Here is a 22,124-nt window from a genome sequence, read left to right as displayed (position 1 = left end):
TCAAGAAATCAGCTAAGTTCTTGAAAGATTCCCAAGTTGAGAAAATGACAATGAACCTAACTGTGACATTCTTCTGGACTCTCTTCGAATCAGGCCTGGCAGCCAATACCATTACTACAATCAAGTCAGCCTTGAAAAAGATCTTCCATATTGGTTTTGACATTGATTTAACGGATTCATATTTCTCATCCATTCCGAGAGCTTGTGCCAGACTAAAACCTTCCACTCGCCCTAGAGCAGTTTCCTGGTTTTTGAACGATGTTCTTAAGCTAGCCTCTGACACTCCAAATGAATCCTGTAACTATATGGCATTATTAAGAAAGTCACTTTTTCTTTTGAGCCTCGCCTCTGGCTCCAGAATCTCGGAATTGTCAGCCTTATCTAGAGACCCAGGTCATATAGAGTTTCTCTCTTCAGGTGAGGTCCTTCTCTCCCCTAACAAAGTGTTCCTGGCTAAAAATGAGGACCCCCAAAACAGGTGGTCCCCCTGGAAGATTGTTCCACTTCCTAGGGATCCATCCCTGTGTCCAGTTACCACCCTGAAATCTTACTTAAGTAGAAATTCCACTACAACCACAGGGCCCTTATTTATTAGAGAGCACGGAGGAACTATTACCCTTAAGGGGATCAGGCAACAAATTCTTTTATTTTATTAAACAAGCTAATCCTGAATCATTCCCACATGTCCATGATATTCGAGCTGTGGCTACCTCAATTAATTTTTTCCACCATATGAAATTTGATGAGCTCTCAAAATATACGGGTTGGAAGTCCCCTACAGTTTTCAAGCCACTACCTAAAACCTTTAGAAGCTCTTAGATTTGCCACAGTAGCTGCGGGGAATATAGTTCCTCCCGAAGGTACTGAGTCCTAATCACACGTTCTTGCTCTGTCCTCTTTCCCTCCTGCCTGGCTTACCTATTGTTCCTACCTGTTTTGTTTACCATGATGTATTATTTTATTATTCAATTGATCAATTTCACGAATTATTTTGATTTCACTTGTTCTTGAAATCCCCGAGCTGATCTTCTTTTGTTATGTTAATTATTTATATCTATGATTGAATGCTTTACTTTGCATTTTGATTACCAAGCTGTATTAGCATTATTCATACCTGTTGACTTTCCCTATGGGTTTCATTTTGATTATGTATCATGTCTAATTATCACTGTCATTTACATGTTGATCTATTTTACGGGTTTCCACATCCCTCTTTTTTTATATTAAAATTCATCAGCTATGTTAATTTTGTGTTATTCCATACAGGTAGTTAGCCATATTGGGTCCCCATTCTCTGGTACGATTTCACTGGGCGGCGCGGGTCGGAGCCCAGAAAAGGGATTTTGACGAGAGACCCGTGCCGCCCAGTGAACCCACCCGTCCCTCCCTAATTGGGCCCCAATCTGGGGTGCTATAAGGAGTGACGTCACTGGCGTGGGATTGTTAGTAGTAGTAGGATGTTGAACGGCACCTCGCTGTTCGGGGATTTTGACAGGAGATATCTAAATGGTGCAAGGCCTCTGGTTGTGAATTATCACGCCCCAGTATTATATCGACACCTTATACAGGTGAGCGAGCTGGGTTCAACCTGGCATTCCCATGCAATTTTTTCTCTGGTAATATATAGCAGTTATATACCTTAGAAATGGTGCTAAAGGAGCATTTCACTGGGTGGCACGGGTCTCTCGCCCAGAAATAGATTTTTCCTACGTCAAAATCCCTTTTCTAATTCAGTTTTTGACAAGTTGGGCTTGAAAGTTATTAGGGAGAATGTCTTTTTAAATTTAATTGGTATCAATTCCTCTCATCAGTATTCTACTAGGATAGTGGAAGCTAATATTGAAATTAATGGTGTTGTGAAAGTTATTCAGGCAATTTGTATTCCCAGGGTCAGTATTTCACTTCAACTTCCTGACTTAGGTAAAGTAGGTAAAGGTTTCAAAGATAAAGGTTATGTACTTGCTGATGAGAAGCTTTCTTAAGATGATTCTATCGGAGGGTTAAATGTTATTCTGGGTTGTACCTCAGAGTGATGCTGAGACTTGTGCAGGGGTATTATTTCAGGGTAGCACAGATCAGCTCCTTAGAGAGCTCACATATCTATGAGATAAAAGTAATTTCAGTAGTAATTTGACTATGGTCTTTGGTTGTAATATTGGAAATATGATTAATACTAATAAATTTTGTTTAACGTCTAACTTTACTGTGAAGAGAGTTTGCTTCTCACAAAATTTTCAGAGATTACAAAGAGACCTGTCTAACCTTATACTTCTATTAAGGGCTAAAAGGGTTAATGAAGAGTTTCAGGATGACAAAACATCAGATGCTGAACTTATTGAACAACCTTGAAGTGCTGCTATAAAGAGAGTTGCAGTGGAAGTTAGTGAGAGGAGAAATAGGAGAACTTTAGCACACTTCGATTAGGTGATGGTTTAAACAATGCTTTCATGGTAAAGACTGGTTGTTCTTTGGTCTTTTATGTATCTGTTCTATTTTTGTATAGCACGAGTAGTGATATACATCTTCAGTTTTGAATTATTAAATTATATGGATAATTTAATGTTTTTGCTGGGAGTGTACAGCAATGGTAATTCAATATTTTTCCTTACATATGAAGTTCTATTCGATATTTCCTTTTAGTTTTTTCTGTAACAATTATTGTTAAATTATTTTGACTATATTTAATTTAATGAGCTTCTCTTTTTCATATTTTTCTATTTAGTTAGCTTAAGTAACTTATAGAGGATCTTGCTGAATTTTATTAAATACATAAGTGTGCCTAAATAGTTCGAGACCACCAATTATTGCCTTGCCAAGTGTAACTACTATTTAATAGTTGCGCTTGTTATTTCTGTCAGAAGTGTATACTGTACGATGTTTATTTCGGAAGTTAGCCCAGACGAGACACCAGATTACTTTTGCCCTCCACTGCAAACATTCAACGCTCCAAAGCCTTACTTCCAGTTTTTACATGGTGGTACTTGTTGCTCCATTCTAAGTATGGATAGACTAAAGGAACTTCGCGATAATCACCCCTTCCTTTGAATTGACTGATGGGCTGTACGTGATTTAGATCTCCTTGATTTACTGTTCTTTGAGAGGATTTCAACAGTGAAGATGGGGCTGTCGACTATCATTGAATCCAACAACACTTATGGAGGATTCGTTTACCTGAACAAGCAGTGCAAGCATTCTTTGAGGTAGGTCTCGTTCTGTTGGCATACCGAACTAGACTTTAAAGTTGATGTTTTTAAAATGCGTATTTACTGAACTTATTAATAAATAAGCTTGCAACCTACAACTAATATAAATTAATAAATAATTACCAGCAAGAACTTATACATTGCTTTTTCTTACATTTTAACTTATTAACTTTGATCTTGTTGGCTATTGATTCTTTCGTATTTTTTCATAGGTTCTAGTTATTCAAAGGTAGAGAGAGCTTGGTAGCCAGTGCCGAAGATACCAACATCTGGGTGACTTCGTTACTGTTGGCCATACACAAATTATGCTTTAAAGATATAATTTACTTTATAAAATATTCTTAATAAATTGTTTAGCATGCATTCTTATTTTTTGTCTCTATTATTTCAAATAGGAAGAATGGATCTTGCTAGTGGGAGAGACCACATTTTCCACCTCTATCTCTTCTCATCCTTGTGCCTTTGCCAAGAATGGGCTGCCTGGGTTTTGACTCCTTAGCGTTTGACTGCTTCAGTGTTCCTTATGTGACCGTCCATGCAAGTAAGACGGTTGTAGATGGAGCCAAAGGGTGGGGACGAGATGTCACCACCCTACAGAGATTATTATTAAAAGGAGGAGATTTACCAGCCCAATGCGTCAAGCTTGTCTCTTACAGAACGGGTCCGATTAAGTTTGGGAATAGAAAATATTTGTATTAAAGCTAAATTAAAAATAAAATGAAATTATAGTAAATGCAAGGCATAAAAAAATATATAGATAAAAAAATATATAGAGATAAAAATCTAAGATAAATTTAAATCTTATCTATAAAGCCTCTGTTTCTTTAGAACGTTAAAATCTTAAAAACAGAGAAACTCTCAGTCTGATAAAAGGACAATAAAACTTCTCTCACCAAAATATGTCTCTTTCACTTTTAAAGACCTTAAAATTGCTAAAAATATGTTTTTTGGTTAAAACATAACCACACTCATTGCACTTGGGTACTGCTTCATGAGGTGTTTACATCAAATACCCATCTGTAAGTTTTGTGTGACCTATGTTATGCCACTGTGGCCGTAGGGTATAACAACAATTAGAATAGCGCCAAGGTATCCGTGTATGTTGTAAGAGGTGACCAAAAGGGATGGGATGAGGGGACTGGGAATCCCCCCTCCTATATACTTACTTTCTATGAGATATAAAAAAAGAGGAGTTGAGAGATAGTGACTGCTCCTCGCACTCTAGTTTTAGGGTGTCTCAATATGCGTGGATGCAGTACATTAGAGAGTAAAAGATGAGATTGGAAGTATGTTTTGGAATAGAAGAATGGTTGTATTGGCCTTATTAGAGAAAAACTTAAAAGGGAAGGGTGAAGTGATGTTTGGTGAAGTGACACATAAAGTGTCTTGGATTGAAAGGGGAAAAGCAAGAGAGGGTGCTGAATGGAAGGAGGTATCATCTAGGTTAATGTGGGTAAGGGTTAGGTTGGGTAAAGAATGTTTGGCTTTAGTTAGTGAGTTTGGGCCAGGTTGTGAGAAAAGTGATGAAGATTGGAATGAATTCTGGAATGACTTAACTAGGTGTGTAGAAGGACTGAGCAGAAGGAATTATGAAGTTGTGATGGATGACTTAAATGCCAGAGTGGGTGCTGGAGAGGTAGAAGGTATCATTGGGAAATATGGTATACCAGGTGAAAATGAGAGTGGTAAGAGACTGCTAGATATGTGTTGAGCAAGAGGTAGCGATAAGTAGTAGTTTTTTTCAAGAAGAATAATGTAAATAAGTATAGGGCCTACATGGGTAAGTGATAAATGGATGAGTGGTAGAAAGGGCATTGATGGCTTACATGTTGATAATAAGAAGGATGTTTGGAAAATTGAAAGATGTGCATGTATTTAGGGGGATGGATAATTTTAATGTCTGATAATTTTTTGGTTGAAGGAAAATTCATTGCAGCAAAAGAGTCAAGAAATATAATGAATGGATGAGAAAGGGAGGTAGTGAAGGTGGAAGAGTTGAAAAAGTGAATATCAAGAAGGGTTGGAATTGGCATATATCACGGTGAAAGTAAGAGAAACTGGTGATCTAGAGGAGGAGTGGAAGTTAGTAAACGAAAATCTCGTTTGGCTAGCAAGTGATGTGTGTGACAAGAGGATTGTTGAAGGTAGCATGAGGAACGGTAGTGGATGGTGGAATGAAGGAGCGAAGATGAAAGTGGAAGGGAAAAAGAGGGAATTTGAAGATTGGCTGCAGAGTAATAGTGTAAAGACGTATGAAAGACATAGAAAGAAAAATGTGGAAGTAAAATGTATGGTAGCTGAGGCAAAGAGTGCTGCTGACTGGAGGTGGGATCAGGGACTGGGTCGTTCGTATGAAGAAATTTTGGAAAAAATGGGCTCAATATTTTGAAAGATTGCTGATGTTGAGGATAATAGGGAGGCAAATATAATTGCTGTTGCAAGTGTTGAGGTGCCACTGATGGGAGATGAGAATGAGAGAGAGAGATTACAAGAGGGGAAGTGAAGACAGCAGGAAAAGCACCTGGTATGGATGGGGTGTGGCCTGAGATGTTAAAGGAAGGGGGGAGATGTGCATGAGCATTGTAATTCTAGGGGTATTAGTTTGAGTATGGTTGGAAAAGTGTATGATAGTGTTAATTACTTGGATTAAGAATAAAATAGAGGATGCAATCTTAGAAGTGCAGGGTGATTTTAGAAGAGGTAGAGGATGTATGGATCCGATTTTTATAGTTAGGCCAATATGCAATAAATATTTAGCATAAAGTAAGGAGGTACTGTATATGCTGTATTTATGGATCTGAAGAAAGCTTATGATAGAGTTCATAGGAAAGCAATGTGGAATGTGATGAGGTTATACGGAATTAGTGGATGATTATTGCAAGCAGTAAAGGGTTTATGCATAGGCAGTAAAGCATGTGTTAGGATAAGAAATGCAGTAAATGGTTTCCAGAAAGAATGGGACTGAGACAGGGATGTGTGATGTTGCCATGGTTGTTCAATTTGTTTGTTGATGGAGCTGTAAGAGAAGTAAATGCTCGAGTGCTTTTTCGAGGATTGAAAATGATAGATGAGAGTGATCATGAGTAGAAGGTGAATCAGTTATTGTTTGTGGATGATATTGTATTGGTTGCAGACTAGGAGGAGAAGCTGTCCTGATTAGTGACAGAGTTTGGAAGGGTGTTTGAGTGAAGGAAGCTGTGAATTGATGTGGATAAGAGTAAGGTTATGAGATGCACGAGAGGGGAGGGTGGGGCTTGATTGAATGCAATATTGGAGTTACTTGAGGAAGTATATTATAGTGGTTTGCAGACTGTGGCCAGAGGTAGCACCCAAATTGCCTAGTGCCCGAATGCCAAACACACCCCAACGTTCCCTACACAAAATTTATACAACGGTGGAAGTATCTGGGTAAAAGGCAAACAATCCAGGATGAACTGGGCACTGGGCACCACCCCTTGATTTTATACTGGGCAAGGGGACCCAGCAAGAACCTTACTTCCCCTTATCTTCCCTTGCCTTGAGCTTGCTGAATAAACGTGTGGCATGGCAGCCGATTCATTTCTGGGAAAATGAAGCAGTATACATGAAAAGCTCTATCTTCTTTATGTAAGATAGTTTCAAACTTAAGTAAAGTGTCAGAACATTAGGTGAAAGGGACAAATTGTTTGTACTGATAACAGGACACAGTGTGGGAGAAAAAAAATTATGATACTGAGATAAAAAAGTGGCTGAGAAGGGGACAAAATGGTGAAAGGAACTGGAATGAAATGCTATCTTCATAAAAACAAGAAAAATAATTATTTGTAAATGGAACAAAAAATCTATATCATTCCCAAGTAGTTCCTAACGCTATACTACATCTACATGTTTTAGTACATCATAACCGCAACCGTGTGTGCTGCCTGGGTGGTCCAACTATCTTAACAAAGAACTTTGCAACACTATGGTTTTATGACATCTGTAATGACCAGTAATAAACCTGAACAATTAATATCAAGTAATATCAACCATCTAGAAAGAAAATATAAAACTGAAAATACTATACAGCAATAGTTTTCCCTAAAGCAATACTGTCTTTATCAATATCCAGTCTAACATTACGCTGCAAAGTTACTTAAAAATTCTTAGCTTCTGAATAGCATGGTCGCATACGATGCTGTGCAGGTCTCTGTGGGCTTATGATAGCAATGTCCAGAAAATCTCCAATTGTAAACCCGCACGGTGATAAGGTTCGGTTGTTATCGAAACCTTTCTGACCAACAACAGTAGTGCCTAAATCTCTCATTTTTGGAGGGGGTTTTGATAATTCTGGAATGATTCAGACTAAACTCGAACACAGTCCCTCTCCTCCTAGCATCTGAATTCCCTTCCTGGACCAACGACCAGATACTGTATACCATTTCAATAGCTCCTGTGAACTATTAATGTTTATGACACAATCTCATATAACGAGATTCTTCCTCGTTGTACTTCGTACACTGAAACAAAATAATCATCAACTTTACGGTGTTGACAGCCGAACACGAGCAATAGAGAACGGCCTTATAATGTCTTTGTTTACATCCCCTCCACGAACTGTTTATACCTATTCGAAATAAAAACCACTCGTTTTTTTTTCTTTTTGTATGTGTTATTCAGTCTAACACCAAAGTAAAGTACTTCCAGTTCACAGGCAAGATAATATGAATACAAAGCGGCATCACAGACCACTAACACAACGGTAACAGGCAATAAGCAACTTCAACTTTCCTATCTACTTAGAAGAATAGCCTAAACTTCTCTCCCTACTGGGTGTAGGGGCCTGCTGTCAGTCCCTTTTAAAAGAAATAATAATGGATTAAGGCATTTTTTTTTTTTTGGGGGGGGGGGCACTAGAGGGATATAAACAATCTGTACAAAAAATAAAATATTTTTCACACACAAACCATCAAGCTTTCTTTGACACAAACCATTACTGTATATATTGCAATATCAGTTTAAGTATTTGCTGTACTGTATATGGTAGATTGGAAGCTGGTGTACATCACAGTGAATGAAGGATGTAAAGTGTTGGGAGCAGTGAAGGGAGTGGTGAAGAATAGAGGGGTAGGGATGAATGTAAAGAGAGCTCTGTATGAGAAAGTGATTGTACCAACTGTGATATATGGATTGGAGTTGAGGAGAATGTAAGTGACGGACAGACAGAAATTGAACGTGTTCGAGATGAAGTGTCTGAGGAGTATGGCTGGTGTATCTCAATTGGTTTGGGTTAGGATCGAAGTAGTGAGCGCGAGACCGGTGTGAGAAATAGATCAGCAGCTAGAGTGGATATGAATGTGTTAAGGTGGTTTGGCCATGTAGAGAGGATGGAAAATGGCCATCAGCTGAAGAAGGTGATGAATGCATGAGTTGATGGGAGAAGTACAAGAAGAGAGGCTAGTTTTAGGTGGATGGATGGAGTAAAGAAAGCCCTAGGTGACAGGAGGATAGATATGCGAGGCAAAAGAGGGTGCTATGAATAGGAATGAATGGCGAGCAATTGTGACGCAGTTCCAATAGGCCCTTCTGCTATCTCGGGTCACCTTGGTAACCGCTGAGGTAGCTGCATTAGTGGAGTCAGCATATGAAGCTTCATTTGTAGTGGAAAATGGGGCTGGGATGGCTATGCCACCCTAGTAGTAGCAGCCAAACTCAGCAGAGGCCCTCGTCAGACAGGGAGGAACAATGAGAAGAAAAATCCCTGTTTGTTCTTGCCAGGGTAGATAGATAGATGTGAAATCTGGCTAAAATTACTTCATTCTTCCTTTATTTTCACACTGATGATTTCTATGGAGAAACAATTGGCTTTATTTCTTCCAACTGATCTTGCCATTTTGTAGCTATAACATACTTTAAATGGGTTATATAATCTTTCACAGGGTTGGTAAATTAATTAAGTAATTAGCTGCAGCATCCACTTTTTCATCACCAAACACCCCAACATAGGAAAGAATCCAACATAGTTCTATATTTTCACCATGGAAATAGAACCTGTCAAGGATTTCTTTAATTTCCAGTACCAAATGATTCTTATAAGTGTAATCCTTTAGGGCTTCTATGGCACCTTTTGAAATAGTGTAAGTCACAAAATTTGTTAACCTTATCTTCAATTATTTTAATAATCTCAATTGCTAATATAATGGCAGATAATTCTGATGTAAATACTGATGCTTCAATAAGTAATGAGAGCTGACTAATTTTCTCTGGGGACATTGCATCACAGCCACCACCCATTGGAGATTTTGAGCCAACAGTATATATACCATAATGAGGGCCTTTCCTTTCAATATGTTCCATAGCATGCTGTATATGGTGACAAGGAGTATAGCTATATTTCTTTAACAAATAAAAAAGATAAGAGCATATTTTTGTTTTCCTTATGGTCCCAGGGAAGGAAAGAGAAATGGTTGAATAGGGTTCATTCTGATTTTTGTAGATATGAATCTCCCAAAAATAATTTCCATGTACATTTCAGGCAACAATGGGTAACTACATTAAGGGAAGACATCCTAAAAAGCCTTATTTGAATAATCTGGGATTGATGATCGTTGCTGATCGACGAAGTAAACTGAAGACTATTTTACCTAACGCTGCAACCTGGGGTCCCTACCACTTATCACTTGAGGGCTCTAATCCTTGGTTAAGGGCATGTATTTGTTGAAGTGAAGGAAAATGAGAAAATTTTAATTCTTAAAAATTTTATAGTAGTGTCAAACCTGGCTTCTTGGTAAAAAGAAATATGAACATCATGGGAGATTCATAGAAATAAAATAAAATCACCTTTTCATACAGGAGGGTTTAGAATCCCTTAAAAAGAATTTAAAAACTTACTTTCGCAATACTGAGGAGAGTTACAAAAATTCCGTAAACATCATCCTTTCCAGTATTTGGATCCCGTAGTTTTTCTTTTTCTGATGCTGGGGTTTTCTCTACGAGGTCTTTCTGTTAAAGGTAACAAAGGTTAATGATCAGTTACACATGCAATATCATTCTGTTTGTAAATATTGTCAAGGAGCTAAGCTCCATTATATTTGTGAACCTAGATTTTTATGGAGTATTCATTGACCAATTATAAATGTGATTTTAAAATGCTGAAAAAATCCCAAGAAAGAAAGGCTTCCTAATATTAGTCATAAACACTACCAAATATACTTTCATTCTTAAATTCTTGACCAAATGGTTTTCTATTCAATAAGTAATATTCAACAGTATTTATATTGATTTGAGGATATCTGATGATAAAAGTTCATCAATATGTTTAAAAACGTAATAAAATGTCAGTAAATAAGTGATCAATAACAATTTATTAGCATTAGATGAGAGAGAGAGAGAGAGAGAGAGAGAGAGAGAGAGAGAGAGAGAGAGAGAGAGAGAGAGAGAGAGAGAGAGAGAGAGAGAGAGAGTGGTTGTGTGTGTGCGCTGCACACATACACACACGCAAATTGGGTGGGACTGTGAGAAGAAGTTATTTACAACACTATAAATATTTAGTGATGTTTTAGAAATTTTTTTTTATCTAATTTTTCTTTCTTGTGGTAAGATAAATATTCATACATTCATTGAAAACAACTACTAATAGTGTATTTACAGTATTTTACTTTAAACAAAACCTTAAAACATGGCATTCAATTTATCAGCTCAGACCGACAAGTTTTTCAGTCATTATCCATTTGAAAACATCATAGACTTTTAAAAAGATACCTGTGCTTCATTAAAGGATTTTTTACTTTAGTTTTCAATTTTTGGTACATTTCAACTGTGAAATATTAGTGACATTTTTACTCTACAGTATCATTGAGTGCTGTTTGATACAAACAAGAGTTCCGTTGAAAAGTATACAAAGCGTGGTGTGGTGTGTGGCGTACAGCGGTGACTAGTTTAATGAGTCGTAGTGATGATTTTTGGTTCATTATTTGTCTTACCTTGCACTGAAGTTGTGCTAACAATGTACAATTACTTCTGAAATGTAGTAAGAACTAAAATACTATAATAGAAAGCACAGGAAAAGAAAGTAGTGCAGTACAGTGGGTTACCTAGTGTGTTAGCCAACCGCAGGTAGGTAATGGTTGGTGTGTTGGTAGGTTATGAATTGATCCACCCTAGGACAGCAAGTACTCGGGAATTTTCAATTTTTGCACCTGTCTGTTACCTAACCTTCGGCAAAAGCAGGGGCTGACTGTATGGTGGACAACCAGAGTTAACTAGTATAAGGCAAAACCATTGGTAACATTCACATATGTACGTCCATGAGAAATTGCACAATCAGGTTGTGCTTCCCTAGTCTAGGGAAACAACAAAATGTGATCGCTATGCCCCAAGGGTGATAATACATTTATAAAGGTATTACCAATATATTATATAAAAAATTTTGGTCATCATCCTCATTTACCAGGGCCACTGAGAGCTCCGAAGAGAGAAGAATAGGGAAGAGGATACAATGCGTCATATGAAGAAGCTTTAGCTTCTTATTGCCTAAGAAAGATGAGAAGGGGGAATAATCCAAATTTGCTCATTTCTTTATGATGAGTATGATATTTCACACATTGGAAGGATGGTAACTCCCAACAAAATTCATTACAGTACATTAATAAAACAGGGATTGAACCACACGCATGAAGGGCAGAGGTCTTAGCCAGGTGATCAGTCTCTGTGTCATTTGGTATGTAAAAAGGTGTCATAGCCAGTATATGCAGTGATACGCTCACAGGCTGGTAAGGCGTCGCATTCTGTGACATCGGCATGCACAGCGGTGACGATGTGTTCTATCATATCAGCAGGCACAGCAAAAGCGGCTCGTGTACACACGGCTGCTGGAGAATGCTGGGGTACCATAATACTGTAAATGTAATTGACACGCAAGGGGTTGATACGTTAGTAAATACAGTACGGTAATAAATTTGGAAGGGATTGATACCATCGTTTCAGACAAATCAGTCAAAACTGTAAAGTCTGTTTCGTGAACACTCCTGAGGATGTCTGCACAACTTGTCAAAGGAATACAATAAAGGAGAATTCTTATAAGGAGAACACTGCCGAGAACCCCTGAAATTATATAATTTCATTATATGTGTACGAGGCAAACCAGACTTGTATGTACGAGTAGGGGATAGGTAGGAACTTTCCAACAGGGCTGCCACAGTATGGGGGGGGGGGGGGAATGGAAGTCTCAACTCAATTCTGGTGTTCTCAGGTGAGAACAAAGGAAGATTTTTGACACTTTACATGGACACATCTCCAAAAGCAATAAGCCATCCTTCTGCTAGAACTCTGACAAAAGAATACATGTGAAATAAAAAAAGGATCTATATAGACCAAAGTATCAGGTAATCCAGAGTGAGTAAGTCATAATCGTAGAGTAGTAAGAAGAGCAATCTGCCTCTTAATCCAACCAGGACAGAATTGGAGCTTGCCGCACAGTAGCTTGTAGCGCTGCCCAGCAGTGGAATTGCCTAGTAACCTATTATATAGCTACCAGTTAGATGTCTTTTCTTTCTTTCTGATCGTAGAGAATCGACATAGGAGTAAACCCATGTAAATGACTGTGAAGTTTATACAGTATCTGCTTAGGAATAAAGAACCTTTTCTTGCTAACTTGTGAAAAAAATGGACAACTTATGAGCTAAGAAATCGGCTATATTTATGAAAAAAAAAAAAAAAAAAACAAGGACAAATTTTATTTAGGTATATAACTCCATAAGCATCAAGGTCCAGAATGAAACTTTATTTGCCTGGGACCAAAAACTAAAGTAATTTATTTAGCATCAGGAAAACAGTTACGAAAATTGAGTTAGTCATTATCCTGCTTATAAGGGCGGTCGGGTACACAAAAAACCTACAGCTAAAGTAAACTGTAAAGGGAAGTTGGTACTCAACTTAGACGACAAAGAAGAAGCCATCATACGAAGAAAAACTTCAAAAAAGCTGATAAAGGGAGCACAAAGAAACAACAATGAAAGGGAACTTCCATCAGGACGACATTGCTATCTCACCCAAAAATAGATTTTTCCTACGTCAAAATCCGTTTTTTGTTCTTGAGTTGTAGAGTTCAGGATTACAATGTTATGTCTGCATCAATGTGATTAATTGTACAATTCATGAAAACATCCATGGGTGCTGCTGGTGATAACTAACAATACACATCAAATGAAAAATTATACAAGATTATAGCAATACGGATTATTATTATTATTATTACTACTACTACTATCTAAGTTACAATCATAGTTGGAAAAGCAGGATACTATAAGCTCAAAGGCTCCAACAGGGAAAAGTAGCCCAGTGAAGAAAGGAAATAAGGAAGTATACAACAAGAGTAATGAAAAAAAAATAAAAAAACTGTAAGAACACTGAAATAAATTGTTCATATATAAACTACAAAAACTTTATAAAAACAGAAAGAGATATAAGATAGAATAGTGTGGCTCAGTCTACCCTCAAGCAAGAAAACTTTATCTCAGGATAGTGGAAGACCATGGTACAGAGGCTATGGCACTACCCAAGACTAAACAACAATGGCTTGATTTTGGAGTGCCCTTCCACTAGAAGGGCTGCTTACCATAGTTAAAGAGTCTGTTCTACCTTTACCAAGTAGAAGGAAACAACTAAACAATTACGGTGCAGTAGTTAACGCCATGAGCAAAGAAGAATTGTTTGGTAATCTTAGTGTTGTCAGATGTATGAAGACAGAGAATATGGAAAAAATAGGCAAGAATATTCGGTGTATTTGTAGGCAAAGGAAAAATGAGCTGTAACCAGAAAGAGGGATCCATTGTAGTACTGTCTGGCCAGTCAAAGACCTAAACTCACTAGCAGTAGTATCTCAAAAGGGTAGATGGTGCACTGGCCAACTTACTATCTGCCTCTGTATCATACTAAAAAAAAAAATACCAGGCTCTCAAAAGCTCTTAATAGATATTAATATATCAACCAAAGAAAAAATTGTAGATGTAACTTTGTTCTTCAATTGTGATGGTGGTGCTGGTATTGATATTATTATTATTATTATTATTATTATTATTATTATTATTATTATCATTATTACTAGCCAAGCTACAACCCTAGTTGGAAAAGCAAGGTGCTATAAGCCCAAGGGCTCCAATGAGGAAAATAGCCCAGTGAGGAAAGGAAATAAGGAAATAAATAAATGATAAGAACAAATTAACAATAAATCATACTAAAAACAGTAACAACGTCATAATAGATATGTCATAAATAAGGGATTTTGACGTAGGAAAAATCTATTTCTGGGCGAGGGACCTGTGCCGCCCAGTGAATAAGCTCCTATTAGCACTTATTCTTAGGTAATTTACTGCTAAATATACCAGAGAAAAAATGTAAAGGAGTGCTAGGTTAACTAGCTCGCTCACCTATTGGTGTCGGTATAAAATTGGGCGTATAATCCAGAGGTCCCGCACTATTTAGATTCATCCACGACAAAGACCCCAATAGAGGAGAGCCGTTCAACCTCACTCGGCACCAGCAACTCTGCATCCGCTCAGAACCCAACTCCTTAGCACCCAAAGTTTGGGGACTCCAAGGGAGAGGAGCTGGGAGGGTTCACTGGGCGGCACAGGTCCCTCGCCCAGAAATAGATTTTTCCTACGTCAAAATCCCTTTTCTGGGCTTGAACCTGTGCCGGCCAGTGAATATATACAAGAGAAATGTCACCAAACTTGCAAAATAAAGGAAAAACATAAACATAAGGGAAATACAAGTTGCTTTAATCAGAGATGAGTGCCAAAAACAGCTATAAGGGTATCTTAAAAAGAACATAAATCCACTTGGTAGAACAATTGACCAAAAAAGGTAAGGTATAATAATGCCGTGAGTGATGATATATACAGATACTCAGGAGTCAAAAATTTACAAATATAATAATAGTAATCAGGTGCGAAACCAACGAATACAAATAGGGTATAAATTAGGCAGGTAAGGGGGAGAGATAAAATAACAAGGAATTAACATATGAGTTACCTGGGGGTAACTACGCTCCCTGCAGCTACTGTAGGAAATTTAAGGGCTTCCAAATGTTTAAGGTAGTGTTTCTTGAACACTGAGGGTGACTTCCACCCTGTATACCTGGAAAGATCCGTAAAATTCATGTGGTGAAAAAAGTTCACCGAAGTAGCAACCGCTCTGATATCATGTGCAAGAGGAAAAGAGTCAGGGCTAGCTTGTTTAATAAAATACAAAATTTGTTGCCTGATCCCTTTAATGGTAATGGTACCGCCTTGTTCTCTAACGAATAGAGGCCCCGAGGAGTTAGAGGAGGTCCGGGATAAATAAGACCTAAGAGTAGTAACAGGGCACAGAGACGGATCTTGCGTGAGGGGAACAATTTTCCAGGAGGACCATCTGTTCTGAGGGTCTTCGTTCTTAGCTAAAAAGAATTTGTTAGGTGAAAGAAGGACCTCTCCCGAAGGAAGGAACTCAATATGACCCGGGTCTCTTGACAAAGCTGCCAGTTCAGAAATTCTTGCCCCGGAAGCCAAACTCACCAGGAAAAGTGTTTTCCTGAGAAGGGGAATGTAATCACAAGAACTGTTAATGGTATCAGAAGCCAATTTGAGTACATCATTAAGGAACCAGGTAACCGGGGTAGGACGAGTAACCGGTTTCAGTCTGGCACAGGCTTTCGGAATTGAAGCAAACAAAGAGTCGGTTAAGTCTATGTTAAAACCCACTAGGAATATCTTTTTCAAGGCAGATTTAATAGTGGTGATAGTATTGGCTGCCAGACCTGATTCTAATAAAGTTCTAAAGAAAGTGACTGTAAGGTTCAAGTTCATACAGTGTACGTCTGAGTCTATCAAAAATTTAGCCAACTTTTTAACCGCAGAATCATATTGGCGGATGGTGGAATCCCGTTTATCTGATTCTAGGAACAAGGTGTTTTGAGGATCGATATTGGCACCATGCATGGCCGCAAACTTCATGAAGTCCATAAAGTTAGGGCGCTCTGAATGTTTGAGAAAGCGTACACAACGCGTGTTTGTACTATCTGAGACAGAACCGGATTGGGTATCGGGTGAGGATGTAGTCTCAACTCTCGCAGGAGAGGATACCAATTGCTCTTGGGCCAGTTGGGTGCGACCAAGGCTACTCGTCCCTTAAAGGATCTCAGCTTGTCTAGGACTTTCAGTAAAAGATTCACCGGGGGAAAGAGATAAATCCTTTCCCAGATGTCCCAATTCTGTGACATAGCGTCTGTGGCGTAGGCCTGAGGGTCTAGATTGGGAGCCACATATACTCTCAACTTGTGGTTGGACTCCGTGGCGAAGAGGTCCACTTGGAGACCCGGAACCCGAGAGAGAATCCACCGGAATGACTTTAGATCGAGTGACCATTCCGATTCTAGAGGGGAGGTCCGGGACAAGGCGTCTGCCACTACGTTCCGGACTCCCGCCAGGTGGACAGCTGAAAGATGCCAACGGTTCGAGGCTGCTAGGGAGAATATGGCTACTAGAACATGGTTCAGAGGCCCTGATTTTGATCCGCCTCTGTTGAGGCTGCGGACCACCACTTCGCTGTCGAGAACCAGACGAAGGTGTTGTCTCTTGGGTGGAGCGAGACGTTTCAGGGTTAGAAGAACTGCCATGGACTCCAGCACATTGATGTGAAATTGGCGGAATAAGGGAGACCAAAGACCTTGAACTTTCCTGAGCTGAGAATAGCCTCCCCAACCTGATAGGGATGCGTCCGTGTGAATGATTAACTTCGGAGGCGGAAATCGAAGGGGAACTGACTTTGACAGATTGTTGGCCCTTGTCCAAGGTAGAAGTCTTTCCCGGAGAATGGGAGGAAGGCGGACTTTCCTGTCCCGGAGCTTCCGGTTCGCCCTCGAACGCCAGACACGATTGATATCTTTCAATTTTGCCTTCAGAAGTAGATCCGTCACTGAAGCAAATTGAAGGGACCCTAGGATCCTCTCTTGGAGTCGTCTGGAACTTACTTTGTCTTTGAGAAAGCGTTTGGTGTTCATTGCAATCTCTAACCTCTTGGGTTTGGGAAGACACAGAGTATGAGATATAAGATCCCATTGCAGGCCGAGCCATTGGAACTTTGATTTCGGAAGAAGACGGGACTTCTTGAAGTTGATCTGGAAGCCTAGAGATTGAAGATATTGGATGACTCTGTGAGTGGCTTTTAGGCAATTTTGGGAGGTGTCTGACCAAATGAGCCAGTCGTCCAGATAGGCTACTACTTGAATCCCTTGATTTCTGAGTTCCTGAACAGCAACTTCTGCTAACTTTGTGAAGATCCTTGGGGCGATGTTGAGCCCAAAGGGCATCACCTTGAAGGAGTAATTTTTGTCCCCTAGGCGGAAGCCTAGATACGGACGGAAGTGTCTCGCTATCGGGACGTGATAATAGGCGTCTGTAAGATCGATAGAGGTGGTGACGGCCCCACGGGGAAGTAAGGTCCGCACCTGCGAGACGGTAAGCATTCGAAACTTGTCGCATTGAATGGACAAGTTGAGAAGGGATAGGTCTAGAATCACTCTTCTCTTGTCCGAATCCTTCTTCGGGACACTGAACAGCCGACCCTGAAACTTCAGGTGTTTCGTTTCTTGTATGGCGTTCTTTTGTAACAGGTCCTGGACAAATTCGACTAGGTCCGGAGTGGAATGTTGATGAAATCTGTTCGGAGGTGGAGGTCCTTGAATCCAACTCCACCCCAGTCCCTTGGAGATGATACTGAAAGCCCAGGGACTGAACCTCCATTTGTTGCGGAAGGCATAAAGCCTCCCCCCTACCCGCTGCACCTCAGTATTGGTTTGAGGAGTTGCCTCCACGTCCGCCTCGGAAGTTCTTTCCCTTGCGAAAGAATCTACCTCTACCTCTGTTCTGGTTTGAACCACGATGGTAGCCTCTACCTCTGTTATAACTCTGGGAAGAGCCTTGAGCCTCATAAGACTGGTTAAAGGCTGGAGAGGTGGTGGAGGCACCGGGAAGCTGGCTCTTAGGGAGCAGAACGGTGACATAGTCGTCCGATGAAGGAGCCCGAGAGGTGGAAGGCTGTGCAGGAGCAGCAGGAGATGGAGGAAGAGGCTGACGGAAAACAGACGAACTACTCTGCTGTTGCCGGAACTGGGTGGAGGTATACGGGCGGAGCTTCTTCCTACCCCGGGCTTGGTAATTTGCGGGATCATATTTCCGCTTAGGAGTCAAACCCCAACGGGTTTTAAGGCTCTGATTAACCCTAGTAGCCTCTGCCAAGACTTCCTCCACAAGATCCTCAGGGAAAAGATTTGAACCCCAGCAAGAGGACCGGATAAGTTTATTAGGCTCGTGCCTACTAGTCGCCTCAGCCAGGACGTGTTTGCGGCACCTACGTTTGGCAATAGCAAAGTCATATAGATCGAAATATAACGACTGCAAAGTAGCCTTATTGAGAGACTTAAAGATACTCTCAGTATCATAAGTTAAGGCTATCGACTCCGTAGACGTGGCCAAGTTCAAAGTTCGACCAACACGTAGGCGGGAATCATACTCCTGTTTAATAAGGGATTCCGGGAGACGGGGAAGCCGTTCGCTAAACATTACCGACGCACAGTCGGCTGTTAGCTTGCCAGAAGTAAAGGTGGTATGGACATTGTCCCAACACTCATTACCTGAAGGAAGAAGGAGGGAGATCGGGTCTACCTCTCGGATGGGAGGCAAGGGCTTCTCCTCCAGAGCATATTGAAAAGCCAGTTCTGCAACCTTATTGACGCATGGAGTCACGGTATTCTTGTCCATTAAGAACATTGTGAACGAACTTTTATGAGGCGTCAACATGGTATTGGTGCAACCAATATCATTCAGAAACCTAGCCCAAACAGATTGGGCTTGTTCCTTTGGGAAAATGACAGTCTCTTTGGGGACCTTATCCAGCCGAACCATAGCTTCCTCGGTAAGCCTGGCATAACCATGAAATGGAAATGCGAGACCAGGAGGAAAGAATTCAAAGTCCTCTAGGGGACGAGTGCCAAGACCTTCCAATGTTAACATCCCGTCTGAAAATGGGGAATGAAGAGCCATGCGCCAAGGGTTATTCTTGGTAAACGGCGGAAGCTTAGAGGCATCCGGGATGAGAGAGCTTTGAACTTGCTCCGGAGCACCCTGCTCTAATGCCCCAAGTCTCTGACCAATGTTAGAGAACATCGTGTCCATCTTGGCCTGCATTTCCGACACCAACTTAGCTTGCATCTCCGACACAATGCGAAGCATGGCTGATTCGGAAAGGCCCGGATTAGGAGCAGAAGTGGCGGATTGTACTCCCGGGTCGTGAGACTTAGAGGAGGAGCCGGAAGCCTTAGATGACGGGTTCGTATTAGACTTGGGACTATGGGAAGCCTTGTGGGGCTTACGAGCTTTTGGCAAAGTCCTAGATATAGACTTATCTTTGGGGGGAACCGGGTGTGATCGGTGAGACGAATCACGGTCCCCAGAAAGACCATGGAAAGAAGAGAGATCAGATGAAGAAGGAGCGGGGCTGAGGATAGGAATCTCAGCGCCGGTAACACCTGCCTCACTTACCACCCTACCTGCATCCGGATCATCCAACAACATAGGTTCGACGTCCAAGTTCATGGAGGCAACATTGTCTTCCAGATCTCCGGGAGCATCCAACGGATCTTGTTCCTGGTCTATGAATCCCGCAATAGTGGCATCAATGTGGGCAATGATGGGTGCCGCAACATGCCTAGCCACAGCGGCTGAAGACTTGGCATTAGGGTAGATCATTGCACAGTAGTCTTCAGACAGGACGTAAGGCTGTTTGGATTTCACATTCCGGGCAAATCCCCTAACCCACACTTTCAGTGTGGCCCGAGCCGCAGTCTTCTGCTCCGGGGATGCCTGAAATAATAGTGGGAATTACCGAAAGGAAGATTCCAGGAGGTCCTTCAAGACCATAGAGATCTTACTAAATAGTGTATGTATACCAAAAAGAGGTAAAATAATTAGAAAGATAACATAGCCAACGGGACTCACTGAATCAGATCCGAGGGTGGTGATGAGGTCAAAACAGACCATACAATTATCAGGGTGCCAGACCACGATGTCTTCCAGCTGAACTCCGCGGAGGGCGTGAGACCTACAAACAGTATGGCCACAAGGCTGGTGAAGGACAGCCGCACAGGCCGTCGTCTGACAATGCACCATCTATAAAAAGAATAGTATATGAGAAACTGTAATTCTCTTAAGTAGGGGCGGGTCCGGAGGACCCGGAACTAAACATAAGTCTAACTTAAGACTAGAGCTTAACTGTAATACTCTTAAGTAGGGGCGGGTCCGGAGGACCCGGGCCTAAACATAAGTCTAGCTTAACTGTGATACTCTTAAGTAGGGGTGGGTCCGGAGGACCCAGGCCTAAACATAAGTCTAACTTAAGACTAGAGTATAACTATTCATTCCGGTCGAGCTGGGATCATAAAGAAGGATGCAACAAAGAATTAAGACACATGGTGTCTGATTTCCCGGAGCGAGGTTAAGCCCCGGGCCGGGAAATAAAAGTACATCCATAAACCAATATATATAGGAACTCCGGGATAGTGATCTGTCATATATAATCATATATAATCATAGAAACTGTTATAAATAAAGAGGGGGGCGGAACTGTAGATAAGAACCGCCAACAGAACCCGGAGGGTTTCGTATAACATAATAAAATTGTGATAGGTGAATATAAAATAGGGTGCACCGGGATCCTACTCTGTTGAAAGGTGGCCAACCCGTCTAGACAGAGACGATACCGCCGGGACACCCGGAGGACAAAGTCCATAAACACTGAACTACCCCCTCTAAAAGGAGGGAAGGCAACGGTCCCCTAGGAGAGGGGGAAGAGAAGCCTAGCCACCAACCTAGCGAGAGGGGGAGCTTGGGGGAGGATCACGTGATACGGAGCAGCAGGGCTACCAACTGACGATCCCCAAACACTACCAAAACAGATCATACGGAGTAATAGCACAAATATTCGTTATAAAAGTAATAGCGTTGAAAAATATGTGAATATACACATAAAAAATTAGGGCAAGGCATGCAACATAATAAATAAATCCCAAAGGACAGCAACCTGATGGCTTATATGATAAAAATTGCCGCCCAGTAACGAAGGTCGGCAAGCCATCTACGATACGTAACTGATATCAGCCCTAAATATGAACCACAAGGGTTCTAAACGCTAAATAATGAATATCCACAATAAAACATATAAAAATTTAATTAATAATAAAAATAATACACTTAGTAACACCGCGAGTGAAACTAAAAGCTCTCAAAACAGGAGTACCAACCGTAAGCGGAATCAAGCAAGATCGATATGATCGAAGAGAATAAACTCCTATAATTTAAATATTAAACGATCTAGATTGCTCAAAACACAGCAAAACATAGCTTGGTACTTAACTTAGACGGTGTCTCCTGGGAAACCGATGAAGAAGCCATAATCCAAGAAAAATAAGGCAAAACACGAGAGCACAAAAAAGCGGGTTACCATACAGGCGTGCTAAAAAGGAGTTGGGTTCTGAGTGGATGCAGAGTTGCTGGTGCCGAGTGAGGTTGAACGGCTCTCCTCTATTGGGGTCTTTGTCGTGGATGAATCTAAATAGTGCGGGACCTCTGGATTATACGCCCAATTTTATACCGACACCAATAGGTGAGCGAGCTAGTTAACCTAGCACTCCTTTACATTTTTTCTCTGGTATATTTAGCAGTAAATTACCTAAGAATAAGTGCTAATAGGAGCTTATTCACTGGCCGGCACAGGTTCAAGCCCAGAAAAACTATTAAAAACGTCAAAAACAGATGTGTCATATATAAACTATAAAAAGACTCATGTCAGCTTGGTCAACATTAAGACATTTGCTCCAACTTTGAACTTTTGAAGTTCTACTGACTCAACTACCCGATTAGGAAGATC

General features: G+C 40.6%; 1 protein-coding gene across 1 annotated transcript in view; it reads right to left on the bottom strand.

Moving 5' to 3' along the window:
- Positions 1–22,124, bottom strand: part of LOC137652547 (uncharacterized) — a 504,806-nt gene that overhangs the window by 30,995 nt on the left and 451,687 nt on the right. The window contains exon 13 of the mRNA XM_068386031.1: positions 10,053–10,163. Within this exon, the coding sequence (XP_068242132.1) occupies positions 10,053–10,163 (111 nt within the window). The remainder of the gene's footprint in view (positions 1–10,052; positions 10,164–22,124) is intronic.

The sequence above is a fragment of the Palaemon carinicauda genome, chromosome 13 (assembly GCF_036898095.1).
Source record: "Palaemon carinicauda isolate YSFRI2023 chromosome 13, ASM3689809v2, whole genome shotgun sequence".
Taxonomy (NCBI): Eukaryota; Metazoa; Arthropoda; class Malacostraca; order Decapoda; family Palaemonidae; genus Palaemon; species Palaemon carinicauda.
Note: the sequence above shows the minus strand (reverse complement) of the source record. Positions and strands in the feature narration are given on the sequence as shown.